Here is a 21,255-nt window from a genome sequence, read left to right as displayed (position 1 = left end):
CAAAAAGCAGAAAGAATATGTTATAGTTGTCTTATAACACTGATAAAGTGCCCCCTTTTAGATTTCCCTCTGTAATCTTTTCAGTTTCTATTACAACAAGGAGGCAATGTACAGTAATATTTTATCATGCAGTTTCAGGTATTCCAAGCGATATTTAAATATAGAATCAGTAATGTGTATTGGGTTAGACTGTAAATGTAACTTTCCAGGTAATGCTGCAGCGACGTATAAACCATGGAGGTAAAAGCAGAGCAGTCACAGCTTAAACACTACTAAGAAGCTTACTGTTCCCTCTCTGTACCTCCCTGACAATCCTCTTCAGTGGAAAAAATCAACTTAGTTCTGCAGGGACACACACCTGCTGCACAGAGGGGAAAACATTTTCTTGTGAGGTAGGATTTTATCATCGATATGGCTGTTTACATACGGGTTCAAGTTATGGAATCTGTTGTGCAGATGTAACTAGAGAGTGTGCAGTTTATAACTTGTGATAAACCAGCCTGTAAAATAGAAAAAGAAATAACTTAGAAAAGGATAGATGGAGTTTGACAGCGCTAAATCTTTCCTGTTTCTGCTAAGAATATGTTTTTTGTACAAAAAAACATGATTATCTCAACAGCCTAAGTGACAAGTTCACTCATGTTGAATTGAGTTTGGAGCGTTTACAATCGAGAGTCATCTATGACATATTTGTGTATCAACATAATAGCAGCCCATCACTTCAAACAGCTAATACAACTCCTTAATATCACATTATTTTATTTGATTATATATATATACATTCTGTACACTGTATAATATTGGTATTAATGGAAGAACTTCAGTCTCTTAATAAGGTTGTAGTTTTCTGATTATGTACATATTTGCACACATTTAAATAAAATGTAATAGAACAAAGTGAAGGAAACGACACATCAGTGCGTTGTGACATTGTATCTTACAAGATGTACATTATTGATTTGTTTATATTGGAAAATTTACAATTAGAAAACAAGTTACTGCTTCAAATAAAGGTTCAGTTTATGTACAGTAGTGATAAAATGTACATGTGTCATGTGAAAGGTCATAATTAGTTGTAATTTGATTTTGCAAAGTGTTTATCATGTACTACTGTATTATACTCTGAGTGTGTACTGGATGTGTGCAGCTCCCAGAATAGCTGTGCTGCACTCCTCTCCTCTGGAGCTCAGAGAAGGATCAGGCTGGAGTAGATTACCAACTACTCATCTCCTAGCCCCCCCGATACACACACACACACACACACACACACACACACACACACAGGCCAAGTGGTCACAACCCAGTACAGAAATCAATAAAACAAAATCTCCATCTCCAACCTGTAGTCTAGCTGACTGAATTGATCCTTATGTTTGTGTCTGTGTTTTCCACAGGCGTGTTGGTGATCATCTGCAGCCATGTGTGACCAGACGTTCATGGCAGCCACTTTTGGCCCCTGCGACAGCTGTAGTAAAGCCAGTCCTCTTATGAACATCTACATTAAGAATGAAGCCATCAACTACTGCTCCTTCTGTATGGAAGTGGTATGTGATGTTTTCCTTTCAGTTTCTCCACACTAAACAGCTGCCACGTAATGCCATGTCAAACTGTGGCAACGTTTGCAGGATCTGAATGCTTTTTTGTATAATTTAATTGGAGTGGATGTAGTGTAGGTCTAACAAGATATTTATCTAATGCAAAGTTAATTGAATCATTTCACCATGTCATTTTCCGCTCAAACCAAATTACTAATTGGTCCTACAATTTGTACACCAACCAATCAATAACAGCGACTAACAGATGGTTTTTAAAATGGAAAAAGAGAGCTTGAATCCATGCAAACACATTAAGGTCTGAACACTGTTTCAGCCCTGTGGCCCTGACATTACCGGCGTATCCGACTCTGTTTATCTATGAACATACACGATGATAACAGCAATCTGTGAGGCAGATACCCCTTACTTATCTACATAAATAAGGGGTATGTTTAAGGGGTGCTACATGTGTTTAACCGAGGACACCGCTCAGCAGCACCTTTTACTGTATTAAGGACTGCATCATGAGGACATTGATGAGAGCGGTGCCACTGAGCCTCCTCCTGATCTGTGGCTCCCCAATCAAGGGCAGGAACACTTGATCAGATCACAAAATTGTAGGTGATGGAGGAAAAACTCCAGTGTCTTTAGTTTACATAACATTAATATGAATTGGGTTTGAAATCTTTGTATATCCTATCACGGCTACCTTGAGACCTTGAAGTTTATCAATACAATTCAGGTCAGTTATTTAAGGGGAGGTCATCAGACTGAAAACAATCCTGAAAGAATGTTATTGGAAAGTTTGCCTAAGGAAAATGATGAAACCTTTGTGCAAGAAAATGAATAAAAGTAAAGTAAAATAGTAATTGTGATTAAAACTCCTCATCGTCTGACAACTCTTTTACAATACTACAACTCTGTCACATTGGCTTTTAGATTAGATTTAATGATCATATTAGATGACATTTTAATGATCTTTTGGGGAAATGAGCCAATCGAATTGAAATGTCCTTAAATGTGTTAGGGGAAAGGAATTATTTTTATTATTATTTTGGGTATGTTTCTATACATCCATGATGTTAATTTCACACAAAATATTGTCATTCAAAAATGAACTTGCAGAAAATGGCAAGTGGTTAATATGTAAATATGCTGCAATGTCATTGCTGAGAAAACATTCAATCTCATTATTAATAATAATAATAATCACAATGCCTTTGTTTAACTCTAATGTTTTACTCAGTATTATGGTGGCACAGTCCTAACAGCTTTAGTGTGTTTTGACTTGCTACATCAAAACCTGAACAGTAATCAATTAAGCTGAAGAGGTTTAAAAAAAAAACATCACTTTAGTAAAATGATGAAGAGCAAGTACTACTGAATAAAGAAATGCAGCAGTTGCAGCAGACCTTAAAGAGACAGATTGTAACTTGTAGGCGATATTATGAAAAGGAAAAGTTACAAATTAATATTTGTGTCGACGCATTTGAACTATGATTGAAGTATGGGAATACAGTGAAGGCTAAAAGCTGCTTTTGCATCAGTGTACGCGTGTCTAAACGCCTGTGGTCCCTGTTTGAACGCGGAGGATGGAGGGAGGAGGGGATTGAGAGACCGCAGCAGAGCGCGAGCTGAGTGTGACCCGCGCGGCAGCATCACTGTCGCGCTCGAGGACAATCCCAACAAACCTCTAACCGTGAACCAACCGTCCCGTCCCCCCACATTTTCCCGTTTCTCCCGTGTTCCCCACTCCCTTCCGCTCCCCCTTCCTTCTTTTGTTTTCTGTGTGTCTGTTTGTGGCTGTTGCCTCTCAAAGATGGCTTGTCAGGGGCTCCTGAAAGGGGAAAGCCTGGCGTCACTGAAGAGGGAGAGCGAGAGTCTGAAGAAGAAGCTGGAGGAGGAGCGGGGCAAGCTGAACGACATAGAGTGTAAGTGTCCGGGATTAAATTAAGCTATCACACCACTCAGTCTCGTTGTTTACTTAAAACACGACTAAAAGTTTGACAGGTGGCAGCTCGTTAATTAACTCTTCAGCATGTAACTGTTAGCCTACCGTGTTGCTTATAGCTAAGAGTTAACTCAGTGATGCTCACTGTGAAGGGAAGTTTTTATGAAGTAAGTTAACGTTAGCCTACAGTCAGATCACTGTTTTGGGTCTGTTTAGTGATGATGAAGTTGTACAAAGCTTATGTGAGTCAATCACTCTGCCTCCAGTCAGTGGTGCAATCTATTACCAAGTACATTTACTCAAGTACAATTTTGAGGTAGGCACCTTTACTTTACCTTTACTTAATGGAAATAACGTTACTACTTGAGTAACGTTATTTCCATTTTCTACTATTTTGTACTTCGACTCCACTAACGTTACATTTCAGAGTGAAATATTGTACTTTCACCACTACATTTATCTGACAGCTTTGCAGACTATACATATATACATTTTACATACAAACCTATGAACATATTGTAAAATATGATGAATTGTTAAAGAGTAATCTGCCCAAAGGTATATAAAGCCCCGACTTGACTAGCTAAAAACATGAAATGCTGCTTACATGTTTAAGCATCAGTAATAAGAATCCAACAATATCTTCTGCTACATTTTACTGTGATACTTTAAGTACAGTTTGCTGATGATATTTCTGTACTTTTACTTAAGTAAGATTTTAAAGAAACATAACTTAAGTTAAAGAACTTTTACTTGTAATAGAGTATTATTGCATTGAGGTATTTGTACTTCTTTCACCACTGCCGGCAGTCAAGCGTTCTCATAATAAAACCAACTGAATTGTGTGTGTGTGTGTGTGTGTGTGTGTGTGTGTGTGTGTGTGTGTGTGTGTGTGTGTGTGTTGGTACCTCAGTGCACCAGGTGGCTGAGAAAGTTGAGGTGTTGGGTACTCTCTCCATAAAGACCAGACGTGTGCTGAAGGGTCATGGGAACAAGGTGCTGTGTATGGACTGGTGTAAAGACAAACGTCGTCTAGTCAGCTCTTCTCAGGTATACACATGCACACACATACAGATGCGATACAGTCTATTAAGAGAAATATAGTGCAGTATTATCTAATATTAATTCAAATGTATATATGACACAATAATGTTAATTTATAACCCTGTAGTAATGCTGTTTTTCTTTCTAATTTAGGATGGAAAAGTGATTGTCTGGGATGCATTCACTCTTAATAAGGTGAGTAGAGGTCTATGTGGTGCTTATTTTTCTGCATATGTAAGAGAATGTGTGAAGTCCTTTGAGTTAGAAAATATCATAAATTAAGGGGCTGAATAAAAACGTTTGAAGAAAAAAAAGACTTCAAAAATGAATTTTTGTACATGAATTAAGGGCTCAAATATACAGAAAACCCCCTCATCAAAACATTCCTTGGTGGGTTCTACTTTTACGACAGGAGCCACAGTGAGGAGAAATTTGAAGATATGCGGGTGAAGACATTTTACCACTGTAAATCGGTATTTGAAAGTCTTAACTGTAACCTCAATACTCAATTCAGAAACACACAAACATATTGAATAATTTAATGATACTATTGCCACCCACTGTTTTACCTTCATGCCTAAAGAAGTCATTTCTTTATCAGTTTCATATGTCAAAAGGCACAAAATACTACAATACCCATGAGACTTAGCGAACAAGGAGAAGAAATCAGAGTTAGGAATTGCTCCACTAGATCCATAATCCAACAATAAAGTAATTCAACAAGTATGACAAACTCAGGCTCTAATTTATCTGGCATTTGCTGTGTGGAAAACAGAATTTTGAGTTTAGCTGGATGTTTCTTACTGCAATGGGACTCCTGACTGAGCTCCTAACTTTTTGCATTTTGTCTTATATGTTAGATTTTTTTTTCAGTAATGTCAGTCATCATAAATCAAAAGGTCGAGTTTAATGTCCATCCAAGAGATGAAATGCACAAACAGACAGTCACGAAAAACTGATGATGAATAGGACTGTTACTTCCAGAAGCTTGGTTACCCTGCTTAACCTCACGCACTTCTACGCTCTGTTATGTAAGGTTAAGTGTTGTTTTTTTCCTTTGCATGCTCAGATGCTCATGTTCTCCTCACCATATGTACTGGTGTTGAGTGGATGGGCGGGTCATCCTCTGCCATACTCCTCTGAGAGAGAGAGTGCAACACGATCACATGGAAATATGAGTTTAAAGATTATCTATCCATCTGTCCCTTGTAATGACTGTGTGTGTGTGTGGTGTGTGTGCGTGTGTGCCTCAGTGGACTTAAATGGCAGCCAGGATTCAGCCTGGTTCAGCCATCATGCCTCTTGATGGAGCAGACATAACCACACTGAACATAATCCCTATTAATACTCACCACATCCAGGTTTACTGCAGCTGTGTATGTGGCTGTGTAAATGTGTAAGAGAACATTTGGTTTATGCTTATTAAAGAGAATGTATTTTCTTACCAATAACGAATTACCACACCATATTCATGTTTTTCTCCCTTTTGCATGCATTTGTTTGTGTGTGTTTGTGTTATCTGTGTGTTACAGGAACATGGGGTGACCCTGCCGTGTACATGGGTTATGGCGTGTGCTTATGCTCCCTCAGGTTGTGCTGTGGCATGTGGGTGAGTACAGAGAATTTCTAATTTTATCGCCTAGATTTAATAAACTGCTACTCTTTCCAAAAATCAAAAATCAACATCACTGTCAAGTGAAATAATATATTTGGAAATTTTTTACTACAAAGTAGTACCTATTATGATAGAGAAAATACATATTTATACATATTCATACATATTCGAGAGATATTCTCTTATACTACTCAAGTGTAACTTCGCATTACATCAATCATTTAAATGACCTTGGTTGCTCTTTTTCAATAACTTCCTGCTTCACACTCATGTAGTTATATTTTGAATAAATACTGTCTACTTACATGTGTATGTTTGGTGACCGCTACTGCTATCGCTCAGTGGCACTAAATTAGATCCTACTTGGAATATGTTTTATTCAACATACTGAACTACTAACTAGGCTAATATACATACATTTAACCCTGCATGATCATTGTATAACCGCCCCCCCCCGCATTTAACCTCTTGATGTTTTTATTTCTTTCAAAAGTGGATTGGATAACAAGTGCTCAGTGTTCCCGCTGTCACTGGACCAAAACGAGAACTTGGCTGCAAAGAAGAAGTCTGTCGCCATGCACACCAACTATGTATCAGGATGCACCTTCACCAACTCAGACATGCAGGTGAGCACCAGTTTAATGTCCTGTGAGAACCTAGAAATAAGAGCATTATACAGATGAAACTTTTGTAATCTGTTATCAATGATTAAATGCATTTTTCCACTAAACAAACATGGATTCTGAATTCTGAAATGAAACAGTGCATGTTTTGTTAGTATTTATAAGATTTGTCAATAAAAGAATTAACATTGACTTGAATCTGAGTGTTACGGTATGATTGTCAGGGTTTGGTAGAGCTTGGAGAGGACTTGGTTCAGCTGGGGGTCTTCCATGAGATGAAGCAGCTGCTGACTGCTATTAACAATTTTGCAAATTTAAAGGAACGCTTGCCATAGCTGGACTATCTTGCTAGTTTCCCTTGAACATATGGAGTATATCAACGCTATATTTATGGTTTGCCATGATGCAGTTTACAGTCTGTACAATTAATGGGCTTCAGCAACATCATGTTAACCAGTAAAGCCTTCCTATTAACAATTTTTGTTAAGCGTAGCGGGATTTGAACCCGGGACCTCTTGCACCCGAAGCGAGAATCATACCCCTAGACCAACGAGCCAGTTGTTTATTGTTGTCTCCCCATTAACCATCTAGTAAATGTGACTGTAAAAATATGACTAATATATTTAGATTTTACACATTTATTTAAAATATTGTACTTTAGTTATCATGTTTTTTGCATAGATGTACTATATGTCTATTGAAGGTTAATGAGTCAGCATCAACTAGACTTTTTTTGTTGGCTGTACCTGCAACTCCCCAATAGGAAAGAATGAAAGTAGGGGACAAACTCAAAAGGAGAACATGAAGGTAATGGCTTTAATAATTTACCCCACTCTGGCCCTTAGCAAGGCAGAGGAGCATCAATGACAGAGGACAGGGAGGAAGAGGAGATGGATGGCAGGGCTGAGGAGGGGGCAGAAAAGAGACGAGACGGGGGGGGTAATGGTCCTCTATCCTGGGTGTATTAATAGACACTGAGTGGCTTTTATCTAGGAAAGAGTGGAGCACGCTGACCTGAGGGCAGAACATTTAACACATAGACACACATATGCATGTGTTCTCCCTGTCTTTCTCTCTAACACGCACACACATATGTCTCTCACACATCTCTCTCTCATACAGTACTGCATCTCACACACAAAGACACATGCACGCACACAAGCATTCATACTATGAAAATAGACCTTGGAGCACAAAGCTGTTTACTACATTGAGGGCTCAGAAAGTGTGTTTATTATTCATCATTATTCAAGACTGGTTCCACATTTTCAAGCAGCCTTAAAAGTCTGCCAACAGGAGAGTTAGGATGACATACAGTCTTGTGTTGTTGTATCTCGGTGTGTGTGTGTGTGTGTCCAACTGAGAGAAACATTTAAGTAGTGCACTGGCTTTCAGTTGGTGTGTTTTGATATTTATGATGTGCTGACGTGTGAGTTATGAGTTGTGAGGCTTTCTCGTTAAAGACATTTACATGTGGGATCACTGGGTAATTTAATGAACCACATATTTAATATATGGTAACATGCAGGTGGTGGTAAGCAAAGTCAGACTGATGCAAAGGTTCTTTGTTAGATCAGTGAAGTTCCTATCTATGTGTGTGTATGTGTCAGTAACTGTGGCTTACTGATAATTGCATTCATGTTGAAACTGGAGCTACCTCTCAGTGCAGGCAGGATGTGGTCTGTTTTTGTGCCTGAGGTCATCCAGCAGGAGCTCTCTAATCCACCAGCCAGCAGGGATCTCTGATGTCTGCATGTGTCTAAGTGCCCATAATCTGTTTTCATCAGAGGAATCGCTGACATTTTGGCATTTCGTGTGCTTGTTTGTGTGTGGATACATGATGCACACTGGGTGTTTTCAGAATCAGAATCAGAAATACTTTATTGATCCCCGAGGGGAAACTCTTTTGTTACAGCTGTTCACTATAACATCAGTGCACACTGTGCACTGTTTCTGTATTAGTGGGGAGGTGCTGACCTTTGGCTTTTGTCAGATGTGTGTGTGTCTACCCTGTGAATGCATCTGTAGGTATGTGCTTATAGAGGACAACAGCTACACTCATGGTGCCATTAGATTTAGTCATATGGCAGAATAGAGCTCTACAGCATTTCACTATAGTCTGTCCACGCTGACAGACAGACTTTAGAAAGCAGATGTTGATGATTATTCTGGTTATGGTTCTGTTTATTTTAAGTCACTGGTGAGATGCACTGAAATGTAATTTCAATAAACTTAGACTTTTCCCTTCAACTATCATTCCAGCAAGTCAATCATTCCATGTTTATTTTTGGCTGTTTCATTTCTCAGTTTTAAGTGTTAAAATTGAGAAATGAAAGCAAAACCTGTAGTTGAAGTCACATATAAAGTAGAGAACAGATAACTACAAAAATAACCAACATTTATATGCTTTCAATTCTCTAGAATCAACCAAATCCTGCAGTTTTATTTTTTATAGAATGAACAGTACATTTGTTTACAGTTTCTCTGAAATAATTTGACATACATTTTTTAGCATCACCTTTTAATCCATATTCTTTCTTTCCATGACCACCAGCAGTGCCATATTAAACCCAATTCAACCTAGTTTCACCCTTTAGCCAAATCATTGTGGGGTTTCCAACAGAATTTACCTATCAAAGTCCCTCTGTGATGGCACTTCCTCCTGCCTAGTTCCTACAGTGTGTGGTTCACTGGCGTAATAAGGCTGCCAGTGTTTGCACAGTTTTTAAGCTGTAGGTTGGTATCCACAGTTCCCTCAATACATCCTAATACAGTGTTTTAAAAAGAGCTTCCTTGATGAGATGAAGTTTACTTCTTTTGGGTTCCGAAAATGTTACAAAATATGTGTGTCTTGCCGTTGCTCCAGTAAAGTTTGGAGTAAAATAAGCTTTATGTTTTCATAGTGTTGTTTGTTTTGTCTTTGTGTTTTTGTGTGTATGTTGAACATGTGTGGTGCATTTGTCCATGTGTATGTATGGATGTCTGTTAGATCCTGACTTCCAGCGGTGACGGCTCATGTGCCCTGTGGGACGTGGAGAGCGGGCAGCTGCTGCAGAGTTTCCATGGCCACACAGCTGATGTCTTGTCCCTGGACCTCGCCCCATCTGAGACTGGAAACACTTTTGTCTCTGGGGTGAGAGAAATAGTGTGTGTGTATCTGTCTGTTTCATGTGGTTGTGGCAAAACCTGTAACTGTGTGTGTGCGTGTGCGTGTGTGTGTGTGTGTGTGTGTGTGTGTGTGTGTGTGTGTGTGTGTGTGCGCGCGTGTTTGCATGTGTGTTATCAGGGCTGTGATAAGAAGGCCAACGTGTGGGACATGCGCTCTGGACAGAACATTCAGTCTTTTGAGAGCCACGAGTCTGACATCAACTGCGTAAAGTGAGTCCAGCTCTTTGATAAAAACAAAAGTCTCACAGTGTCTTTCTTGTTAAGCAAGTGGGAGAATTTACTCGACAGAGGACTGACGCACTGAGAGGAAGAGCAGAAGTGGTAGTTATACTGGTATTTCTACTTCTGCTACTACTATTACAAATGGAAACCTAAATGATTAAATTCCATCCTAGATCATCAAAATGCATAATGAACAAACGCATTTTACCCACAAATGTCTACACACATGCGTCATAGACGACATCTGAGGCACTTTCCTACCCTTTTTGTCTTTAATGAATGAGAGACTTTAGTGCCCTTACTGTAGATCATGTTTTCAATTTGGTAAAACTGGATGAGGAGACCCTTAGGGTCTAAAAAATGGAACCTGCATCTGATCTAAACTAACTTAGCTAATTTAAACTAACTTAGCTAACTGGAAAGCTAACTTAGTTAGCTTTCCAGTTGTCTGGGTTTGTGGAAAAAGATTTGGGACCAACTAATGAGTTATTTTAGGCAAATTACGCAAAATCTCAAGCAATATTGTTGTGCTTTATTTCATCGCAAGCTTTTAAAAAGTGATATGCTTTTGTTGCATGTTCACATTTGAGCTTTTCATGGATGAGTGTGCAAAATATCCATAAAAGGAGAAGAGACATTGGGTCAAAGAATCTGTAAGTGTTGAGAAAACTGAGATGTTGAGTTGTACAAAAGGGAACAGATTTCATAAATTTGTTCATCTACTGTATTAGACTAAGACCAAGACCAAGTTTCAGCCCTATGATGCAGTTCAAGCAGCAGAATTACTCACTTATTTCATAGAAAGCTCATTGGTGCTGCAATATATCTAATTCTACCCACGGCCATGTGTGCTCAGGTACTACCCCAGTGGAGATGCATTTGCTTCTGCTTCTGACGATGCCACAGTGAGTCACGTCATATGACCTTCCTATCAGTTTGTTGCGATGTGTCTGCAGGATTGTTAGACTGACCTCCTCAGTGCATGTGTAGAAAGTGAACTGATATATTGGACTCACTCTGAGTCACTTTGATGTTGGGGTGAACTCAGCGATCTTAGTAACAGAATAACACCCTAAACAAACAGAAACAAATACATGTACTGTACATACAAATATCATCATTCAGGGTTCCTAAACATGTCTTGATGCCATTCCTTTGGTTGCATCATCATTCACGGGCTAAAATGACCGTCTGTTTGTGTCTGTTGTTGCATGTTTATTGGTTTATTGGTGTTCCTCAGTGCCGTTTCTATGATCTGCGAGCTGACCGTGAGGTAGCCGTCTACCAGAAGGACAGCATCTTATTTGGTGCTTCCACTGTGGACTTCTCTCTGAGTGGTAAGGAGTTTGTAAAGCACTTTTAAGTTGAATCAAATGTGATCAATAAATGTTGACTTGACTTGAGAAAGGGTTCCAAAAATGCCAGACTTGGTTTTTGAGATAAAACAAAAACACACTTTCAGTTTCTTCTGTGATCTCATCTGCATCTAAATACAGTATTATACATGAAACAATTTTTAGTGTTCAAGGAAAAATTAGATCTCTGTCTCACAATTTCTACCACTCCTTTGTCTGTCTCTACTTCCCCTTGTTCCAAATTCCCCTTGTTCCAAATTCCCGACTTCCTCCTTCTCTCTCTCGCCTCCTCACACTCCCAGGTCGCCTGCTTTTCGCTGGTTACAATGACTACACCATCAATGTGTGGGACGTTTTGAAGGGAAGTCGCGTCTCGGTCCTGTTTGGCCATGAGAACCGTGTCAGTAGGGTCAGAGTGTCACCTGATGGCACGGCGCTCTGCTCGGCCTCCTGGGACAACACCTTACGGGTGAGCAGGAGTTTCCCTACTCAGCTTGACTTTACCATTTAGCTGTTGTTAATTTTTTCTTATTTGTTTATAACTTTTTTCATGCATAAAACCACATCACATGCGTAAAATCACATCACAGCATAATACAAGCAGGAACCCTCCATTCAAGTATGCAACAGGCCTGCATTCTGATTTACATTTGCTTTTTTAGACTAAAAGGGGTGTCATATGTTGAGGCTCTTGAGCTTGTAACTTATGCTTAAAAATGCTTAAACATGTTTTACGTTTTAACCCATCACACTTCTCTCATGCAGATTTGGGCCTAGAGTTTATATCACTGTTGTGATCCAGCATTACTGCATGTGACCGCCAAGACTGCAAGTCCCTGTCTGAAATTCAACACTACTGCAGGAGTGTGTTTATACAAACCTTCAGTCTGACAAACACACAGAAGCACAAAAACCTAAAACGTCTCCTCTGAATGATTATCATAACTGTCGGGTGGGGATTCATCTGAACAGACAGTTTGGATTCCTAATCTTTGTTATTGTTAGCTTGATGAGTGATTGTATAATTATATAATGGTATTGCTAATATAGTGGGAACTAATTGCAAGTGTAAAGAGCCAGAATGACCAGTAGAAATCAGCAGCATGTTTCTGCTCTGCCATGTAGACCTGCAGACGATAACAGCAATTATCTTGTAAATTATGTACATCGGTTCAAATCTCTGTCACCTCTCCTGTGAGAACCACACATACTGCGGGTGTACACGCTGTGATTCTTGTTTATTGTGGCACTCTGCCATAGATATTGTCAACTATTGGAAACTTTAAATGTAGCCACAGATTTTTCTTATTTCAATAAACATAAACCTCATCAGCTTAGGTACATTTCTTGTGAGAAAAATAAAGAAGATTTTAAGTTTTTTTTTTTGTATCTTTCTGTTCTCTTCTGCCTTTAATTCACTCAGCTCATGTGCAGCTGGAGCTGAAACTAAAACACACTTTGCCAAAACAGATAAAGGTGACCGCACATGTCTCTCATTCAGCTGCAGCCTCCTGACACAGAGGTGGACCTAGATTCAATCCCAATGGCTGAAATTTGCATTTCTCCTATTCTGTGGAGGGGAGAAATGTAAATAGGCTGACACCTGATGATTCTGCCATTATGGTCCTGTGATTAGCTACAGTAGAATACCTGGAGCGTTTGAACCCGAGAGTCCGTTGTTGTGAAAGTACACTTGAGCACAAACATGTTACTATTTTTCACAGACCATTCTGTGTTTTCTGTGTAAGAAAAACTGTTTTTAAAACAACTGACAACTAAATGGGCTCAAGGGAAGCTAGAGTGCTGAAAAACACTTCTTTGGTTACACTAAATGCCACCAGGGGGCGTTGCACTGCATCACAATTTCCTGCAATTGTAACAGGAAAGTCTGGCTGTCCTGCCCATGAAAAGTACATAGTGGTTGTTTTGTTTTTTTAAATGAATCACTTACATAATTTGAGAAGACATATCCTGGGAGAAGAGCACATCTTAATTGTTTGCTAAAGATTAGACTAATCCATATAAAATGTCACCTGCATGATCATACCAGTGACTCATATAATCCCATATACTGTATATTACATCACAAATAACAGTGTTGCAAACTATGCTGGTGTGAACTTTGGTCAAACATTGTCATTGCTCGGTAATGCAATTTCATTGGATATTGGTTTGGACTGGTTTACTCTGCAGAAGCAACTTTGACCAAAAACGATGTCGACTTGATGTTCACTGAAGTTAAGCAAGTTTCAAGAGCCTGCCATTTGATTTTCATGCCCCATGGAAATTAATGGAACCAATGGCTGTCTAGAATAGTAGTAAAATTACAATTCAAAATGTAAAAGTATTCAGCATGAACTTTGAAAATGATCACCAAAAATGTAAAGTACACCGTATATAATTTCTAAAGCGTGATGACACACTGGTATGGTTCTTTGAGTAGGCTTCATCCTCAGTGACAAAGTCGTGGGGCTTTACCTCAGGCACCTCCCAACTTAAATTCAAATAAGTATATATGTATATACATATATAATGTATATATACTGGTTCAACTGAATTGTCTCATCAAAGGTCTATAATGTTTATTATTAAAAAAATACTGGTGTACAAACTGGTGTACAGTTGAGGTATGTCTACAATTACCTCAATGTAACACTAAATTTCTCCAGCACTTGATGTAATTTTGTACCTGTATGTCTCTGTGTTTTCATGACTGTTTGTTAAAGTGTGTGTCCTCAAAGTATTATTGATCAGATAGTCTCTCCATCTTACACGTCTTTATTTTTTTTAAACAATGCTCAAAGGTCAGCAGTCCTTATTCACTTCATCACACAACATCCCCTGAGTGTTATAGAGAATATACATGAACTGTTTTTCTATCATTACTCCACTGTGGTGAAAGCCACCAAAACAAAAAAACTGACCTACCTTCTTCTTCTTCCTTTCACTGTGAAAAACACCTGAAATACATATCAACATTTAAAGCATATTCCTGTGAGTCTGAGCTCATCTGGGTTTTTTTTTTCTGTTTTAACACTAGCCGGAAAATAAAAGGTCCTCTGGAATTCAAAGAGGGTAACACCGAGAGGAAAACACCAAGGCAAAGAGCGACAGGGTAGTTAATTACAGGAGGAGAAAAGGGACTGATGGCAGAGACATGGGTTTTACCATGCAGAGAAAGTACCCAAATATATCACCAGATGCACCAAACTACTTGAACCATTTGTTTTGACCGCCATTCATTTGACTGCAAACACATTCTCTGCAGTTTTCACTTCCTCATGCTGATCACTGAAGTGGACTATGTGTAGTTTACAAACTGGGAAATGACACACTGAGAGTGAGAGGAGTCCTAAAATCACGAGTCTGCTCTCAACCTTTTCAGAGCAGAATTGAAACCTGGCTGCCCCAACTCAGACCTATATTTAGTTTAGATTCATCCCACGGAGATGACGTGAATGAATTTATGTGGACATGAATGTGTTATGTGTGAGAGCTTTTCATAACGTTTTGCTGTAATGAAAGTCAACCAGTATCTTTGTATTCCATCATCTCAGGCCACTGGGTCTCCTGTGATGACAAATCATATTTCTATAAAGAAATCAGCCAATGTTACACTTCAACAGCTGTGAGATGCCACTACAGTAAAAATTCATGTATCATCTCTAGCTCACAATACTTCAATCATATCCCTGCAGTAGAGTGGCAGCTAACGATTATTTTCATCACTGATTAATTTGGTGTTATTGATTGTCAAAATAGTCGATGATAAATCGACTAATCATTTCAGATCCACCCTGTTGCCACCCATAGAAACACACATGCACACACTCTTGGCTCTATTGTTACTTTGTTTATTCCCTATAAACTACTGCAATTGTTGATATTTATAGTTTTTTTTTTTTAAATATTGTAGTTGTATGAGTACTGACACCTTACAGATACAGCTTTCACTACAACTATATACTGGGCCTATATTAACAGTAGAATGCACAAATACTGTGCCAAGACAATTCATTACAACAAATGTATTTAGCCTCAATAACTGTATTTATTGCAACCCCTTTGGTTTTTCCTCCTTGACGCTTTCCCCTTGTGTGCACACTGACACAGGTAAGGACGCAATTAGGTGTGTGGCAGAGGTGTTGGTTCCATTACTGTGTGACGGGACTTTTGCGGGGTTTTTTGCGGGGAGCAGATGTATGCATATAGCGGACCCGGAGGCGGAGTCAGATGATAAATGAGCAGCCAGCTGAAGGGAAACTGTGAGTGTAGCAAGGTTCTCCTTCCGCCGTCCGTATGTGCAGAGAGCAGTCTGATATCGCTGGGAGGGTAAGCTTTTGTTTGTTTTACGAACGGAAACATGTATTTTACCGACTTGTATGTGTGTCCTTTTGGAAATGTAAAACCCTTGCCACGCAGAGGTGCTTGAATAACGATATAAAACGGCGTTTAATGCTTCGATGTGGCTCTCGCAGTGGAGCTGGCGCACCGAGCCTGTGTGAATGCGGTCCTTTGTGTCCTCCATAGCTCTGGTGACAGATCAACGGTCTGTTAGCGGAGCCAACTGCAAGTTCACGCGGTACAACCCCTTAACAAACGGATAATTAACGTTATGCAACTCTCAGACTACAGTCTTATGTGTATCGGTTTGTTAGGCTATTACGTTAACGTATCTATATTAAGCCTCCACCATCTTGAAATAACGTTAACACAAGCCGTCTGCCGTTCATTACGCCATTGCTAGCGTTGCTGTTAGCTGGCTGTCCAACAGCACTGAAGTTAACTGACGCTAACACACCTTGTCAGGCTGTTGATTTGACACCTGGCTTAACTTAAATATAGCGGTTCAGAAGCTAACGATACAAGTCTTTACGGCCTTTTTGTTTTTAGAATAAAAAAACTGAAATTGGCCAGTGTTAATATAAGAATAACGTTAGTAGGTTATTTCTAAGGAAAGCTGATGCTAACTATAAACCGGGCACAGCTAATGGGTAACGTCCTTAATTGCAGGAAGTGCTGATTGGAAGTAACAGTTAATTGGTCTAAAGCTGAAACAGTTGATTAATTGATTAGTCAATTGGCAGAAAATTAAATGGCAGTCATTTTAATAATCAACTAATGGTTAAGGTCGTTTTTCAAGGGGAAAAAAAGCCAAACAAATGCCGACGTTTCTGTTTCTTTTTCATTTGAAACTGACTATATCTGAGTGAACTGTTGGTTTGACCAAACAAATAGTTTGAAGATGCCACCTTGGACTCTAAAAATCATGAGGCACACAGTTGTCTTTTATAGACCAAACAAATAATTGATTTGACATTGGTGTTTGGCAGATAAATTTGATAATGAAAATAATCATTAGCTGCAGCCCTAAACTGGCTGCTCTTTGTTTCTGTCAAATCAACAAACCATATTTGTGGTTCTTCATAGCAGTACAAAGATTTGGTGCTCACAGCAGGATCTCTTCATTTATTTAGTTGAGCGAATTGTCTTTTTTTTTTTTTTCTTTCCCCCTGGTAGAAAATGTCGTGTGGGCTGTGGAAAGACACCCTGGCCCTGGCAGAGGACTACCTGTCCCTGTGCTGCACAAGCCCACGGCCAGCCCCTCCACCTCCCAGCGAGTCAGCCGCTGCCATGAGGCGCCTGGCCCAGGACATGGAGACGCAGCACCAGGCTCGCTTCCACGCCCTCGCTCACACCTTCCTGAGGCAGTGCGGGCCGGACCCCTGCCCCGGCCTCAGGAAGGTGATAGAGGAGCTGGTGGGAGACGGGCACATGAACTGGGGGAGGGTAGTGTCCCTTTTCACCTTTACTGGGGTGCTGGCCAGACAGCTACTGGAGCAGAAGGACGTGAAGCCGGGGCTGGACCCTGGGCAGGAACTGGGACAGGGGTCCGGAAACTGCAGGGGACTGGCAGAGACCATAGCTGATTACTTGGGAGAGGAGAAGAGAGACTGGCTGCTGGAGAATGATGGATGGGTAGGTCGTAACAATATGTCTGCTCCTAAAGTGACTCAACACAAACATTGCAGATAAGAGAAGTGTTTTGATTGTCTCTAGGGCGGCAAGCATGTTTAAAGAAACTGTAAAAAACAAACAAATAATAATTTTAAAAATCCCAGAAAGTCTGTAAAAGTTAAAGTGATGTTTTTAGGCTTTTGGCATTGAAAACCACCTCATTTGATAGGATCATGTTTGCTTCTTGCTCGGGTATATATATTCAGATCTATGTGTAAACGTGGCCATGGTTTAGTTTAGATGCAGCCTTTTTGACTTTGCTGTTTCCCGATGAGAAGAGGGTTCGGACGTCTCATGTGGCTGCTGTGATTATATGAATTGTGGAGTAGCAATAGGCCAGATTCTGGGGAATGTATGCTACAACAAGACAAACCTCAGCAATGTAAATTCGGGGCCATGATCAAACGGTGTTGGGCTTTAGATTATCAGAGTGTTTTGTAACAGCTGGGCAAAATCTGCATTGTCAGATAGTATTGGACTGCATACTTGTGAAATCAAAAGGACAAAGCTAATTTTAAACCTGCTTGGTGTGGCTTATTTAACTGGAAATGCAGGGATAGTTACGATGGACTCCGGGTAGACTAAGGTCCCAGAAGCCCCATCAAACCGAACACAACTACAGTTGAATGTCTGCTTTTGTGAATGGGTTTGCCCTGGCCCACTCCCAAACACCCACGTAACACACACACACACACACACACACACACACACACACACACACACACACACACACACACCCTCTTACCCCTCCTTTCTTCAGCTGGCAGCTGGTTTCAACAGACACGTAACCAGCTCTGCCAGATGGACTTTGTAGTAACAGTCAAAGCTTCAGTGTGTTGAATTTGGCATTAGCCATATTGAAAGTCGGTGTGGTATGACTAGAAAAACAAGCAGCTGTAAAACAGCGAAACACCTGGAGCTGAGAGCAGGTGCACTCACTGGTCAAATGTGTGGCTTCACTTTGAAAACATGTTTGAAATACAGCTGCTGGGGGGCTGAACAGCATCTGAATACCCAGTTTTTACTGTATGGTCTTACTAATAGAGCAGAAGAAGATAAAACTGGTTCATAATTAATAAAATCAAATTGAAAAATTTCTGTATAATTGCTAGGCATACTGGCACATTTTTCTATAACTTCAGGTTGAGACGTATTTTTTGCACTTTGAAGAACTGCTTTGCTGTCAGGAAAGTTGCAGATATCAGCGGGACCCTCGGAGTGCAAATATTTTTCTGTGTTTGTGGAGAAACACGGGGCTGTCAGTGACTCTGACATACTTTCCAAAATATATGGTATAATTGCCACCAGCCGTCAGCTCAGCCACTGTTAGTTGGAAGTCGTTTTGGCAGCTAATACTTGCTCTTTTGTTTTTGTAAAACCTACAGTATATGGAAAAAACCTGAAAGTAGCAGATAAATATTCTCTCTTGGTAGTAAACAAAGTTTCATGCTCTCAACTTAACATTTCTCTTTTTTTCCCTCTTATAGGAGGGGTTCTGTAAGTTCTCCCGCAGTGCCAGAGAGGTGAGTCAGGACTCGTCCATGAAGACGGCGCTGTTTGCTGCTGCGGGCGTGGGCCTCGCTGGACTCACCTTCCTCCTGGTGCGCTAGCGAGCCTTCTACATCCTGAACACATCCTCACCCATGTTCTCCTCCTTTCATTTGGCACAATTATGTAGACCTTTTTTTAAATTCTAACATCAATGCTGCAAAAACAGGCTTAATCTGTAGTGAATTCAGGGTTGTAATCTCAAATCATCAACTGAATGTTTGCACATACTCGAACCCCATTAATACTGACATTTTGTCACTTGCTCCTTAAGATTGTAAAAAATGATCTCAATGCCTTCAGAAATTTTGGAGTAAGTGACCTCAGTTTGCATATCTTAGACAAGTTAATTAATTACTAAAGGTTTCTCAACAGAGTCCTCTTGTTTTCAAAGCTTGTATTTTCAGCGTTTAGCTAAAAGACTTGATTTCAATTTTCCCCACAGCTTCTGGTTTTGATTTTTCAAATTGTCCGCTGCCTTTTATTCACGTGTTTACCTGAGTTGTGTATTTGATATAGAGCCATTCTAGTGTACAATGTATAAATTAATATATTATATTTATATGAAATGAAACTGAAAGCGGTGGCCCTTTTTTCTAACTGATCCACAGCTTATTCAGTTGTTTCATTGTTTTCAAGTCTGTCCTACATTCGTGTGAAATGTCTGTGATTTACACGGGTCAGCAGCTGAATACAGAGCTGGTGACCACACAACGGTGCTATGAAATGTTGTGAAATGTTTTTCATATCAATCTAACAAACCAGGGACCAATCTGACTTAAAACATATTGCTATTAGAACAAACCGTTGCTATGGCATCCCCCCCCACAGATCTCTTAATTAAACATTATATTTTTACATTGTTTTGTTCTATTTATTTGTCACAGTTTTTTTTAATAAAAACAAAGCTATCATGGAGTTTGTGAGTCTTGTGATTGAGTGCAGTGAAGTCTGGTTTTGTTATTTATTTATTTTTTCCCTAAATGTCTCCGCAGCAGGTCAAGAGTGTGTAGGCGAATATGAATAGTAAATGATTCTCCCTCCTTTTTTATTATATGCAGACATATTGTCATGAATAAGATATGACCTGCCGTCTGTCTCTGTGCTCCTCTGACCGTCACAGTGCTCAAGTTACACAACAGGGGCAGCATGCACAAGTCCTGAGGCTAAAATGAACTTTTAAAAGCATATTTTGATGGCAGGTCAGTTAATAAGACTCAAATCAGCTCACCAACAGATTTGAAATGATCCAAAAAGACCCGAGATGAGCTGGATCAACTCTCCACTACAGGAAAAATACACTTTGCAGTGCTGATGAACTTGAAATATCTCAGCCGTCTGTGAAAATGATTCCTCAAACCAAAAATGCATTCTTCAGATCAATATTTGTTTGACAGTTCAATTAAAAAAATAAAGCTGATTTCATAGCCATCGATGGATTACATGTAGAAGATGCACGAATTAGAAATAGTAGAATTACCCCATCGAAGGTTGAATATTTGTTCGGTCAAAAAAACCCACCAATATTTTACTTTGTTCATATATAAAATTTGTGACACAATTTAAAAAATATTTAAAACATTTGTTAATGACATCTATTTTAATTTAATGTTTAATTTGATCTGAAATTTTCTATTGAATCTTTTTAAAGTTTGATTACATTTTTTTAATTTAATCAAATTAAATTTTTATCTAATTAAATTTTCATTTTCATTAAATTTACAGTTTCCACAAGTGGCAGTTTTATAGTTTCTTTAGATGTTGACTTTATTTGGTCTATTGACAAAATAATCTTAACTCAAGGTCCATTTACTAGCTTTTCTTGAAGCTTTCAACCACATCTCAAGGTCCTCATCAGCAGATGAAGTGTAGTTTTTTGTATCCACGTGGTGTTTTGTGATTTGCACAGTTGATGTATACTGAAAGATTTAATTTCATTTACAATGTTTGCAGTTGATACGATACTCAGTATATTATTGACGTACAGGTTCACAGCAGTTTTTTAAATAAACCTCTCAAAACTAAATCAATTAAACATTCATACATGATTCTACAGGCTGTAAACATTTTTACTGTTGCTAAGTTACATGAGGCTTTTGATTGACAAAACAACATTTTGTTCAGAGTGGATGTTCGATGTTTTTGCTGCCACCCAGTGAAAAGTGCTGGACTCCAC

General features: G+C 39.3%; 2 protein-coding genes across 2 annotated transcripts; both read left to right on the top strand.

Annotated features, from left to right (window-relative positions):
• Positions 1–279: 279 nt before the first annotated feature.
• gnb5b (guanine nucleotide binding protein (G protein), beta 5b) lies at positions 280–12,892 on the top strand. Its single transcript, XM_044204183.1, has 13 exons — positions 280–392; positions 1,395–1,544; positions 3,355–3,466; positions 4,400–4,536; positions 4,684–4,725; positions 6,063–6,139; positions 6,639–6,771; positions 9,758–9,901; positions 10,055–10,146; positions 11,015–11,063; positions 11,399–11,495; positions 11,816–11,982; positions 12,279–12,892. The coding sequence occupies exons 2-13, from the start codon at positions 1,419–1,421 to the stop codon at positions 12,288–12,290; spliced, it is 1,188 nt and encodes a 395-aa protein (XP_044060118.1). The 5' UTR covers positions 280–392; positions 1,395–1,418; the 3' UTR covers positions 12,291–12,892.
• Positions 12,893–15,696: 2,804 nt separating this feature from the next.
• On the top strand, positions 15,697–19,997 carry bcl2l10 (BCL2 like 10). The gene is made up of 3 exons (XM_044200207.1): positions 15,697–15,845; positions 17,034–17,492; positions 19,019–19,997. The coding sequence occupies exons 1-3, from the start codon at positions 15,813–15,815 to the stop codon at positions 19,139–19,141; spliced, it is 615 nt and encodes a 204-aa protein (XP_044056142.1). The 5' UTR covers positions 15,697–15,812; the 3' UTR covers positions 19,142–19,997.
• Positions 19,998–21,255: the final 1,258 nt, after the last annotated feature.

This window comes from Siniperca chuatsi, linkage group LG1 (assembly GCF_020085105.1).
Source record: "Siniperca chuatsi isolate FFG_IHB_CAS linkage group LG1, ASM2008510v1, whole genome shotgun sequence".
NCBI classification, from domain to species: domain Eukaryota; kingdom Metazoa; phylum Chordata; class Actinopteri; order Centrarchiformes; family Sinipercidae; genus Siniperca; species Siniperca chuatsi.
Note: the sequence above shows the minus strand (reverse complement) of the source record. Positions and strands in the feature narration are given on the sequence as shown.

Coding starts and splice junctions, on each gene's coding strand:
- gnb5b (XM_044204183.1), top strand. CDS start 1,419: ATGTGTGACCAGACGTTCATGGCAGCCACTTTTGGCCCCTGCGACAGC. Junction 1,545..3,354: donor GCTCCTTCTGTATGGAAGTG/GTATGTGATGTT, acceptor TGCCTCTCAAAG/ATGGCTTGTCAGGGGCTCCT. Junction 6,140..6,638: donor GGTTGTGCTGTGGCATGTGG/GTGAGTACAGAG, acceptor TTCTTTCAAAAG/TGGATTGGATAACAAGTGCT.
- bcl2l10 (XM_044200207.1), top strand. CDS start 15,813: ATGTGCAGAGAGCAGTCTGATATCGCTGGGAGG. Junction 15,846..17,033: donor AGTCTGATATCGCTGGGAGG/GTAAGCTTTTGT, acceptor TCCCCCTGGTAG/AAAATGTCGTGTGGGCTGTG. Junction 17,493..19,018: donor TGCTGGAGAATGATGGATGG/GTAGGTCGTAAC, acceptor TCCCTCTTATAG/GAGGGGTTCTGTAAGTTCTC.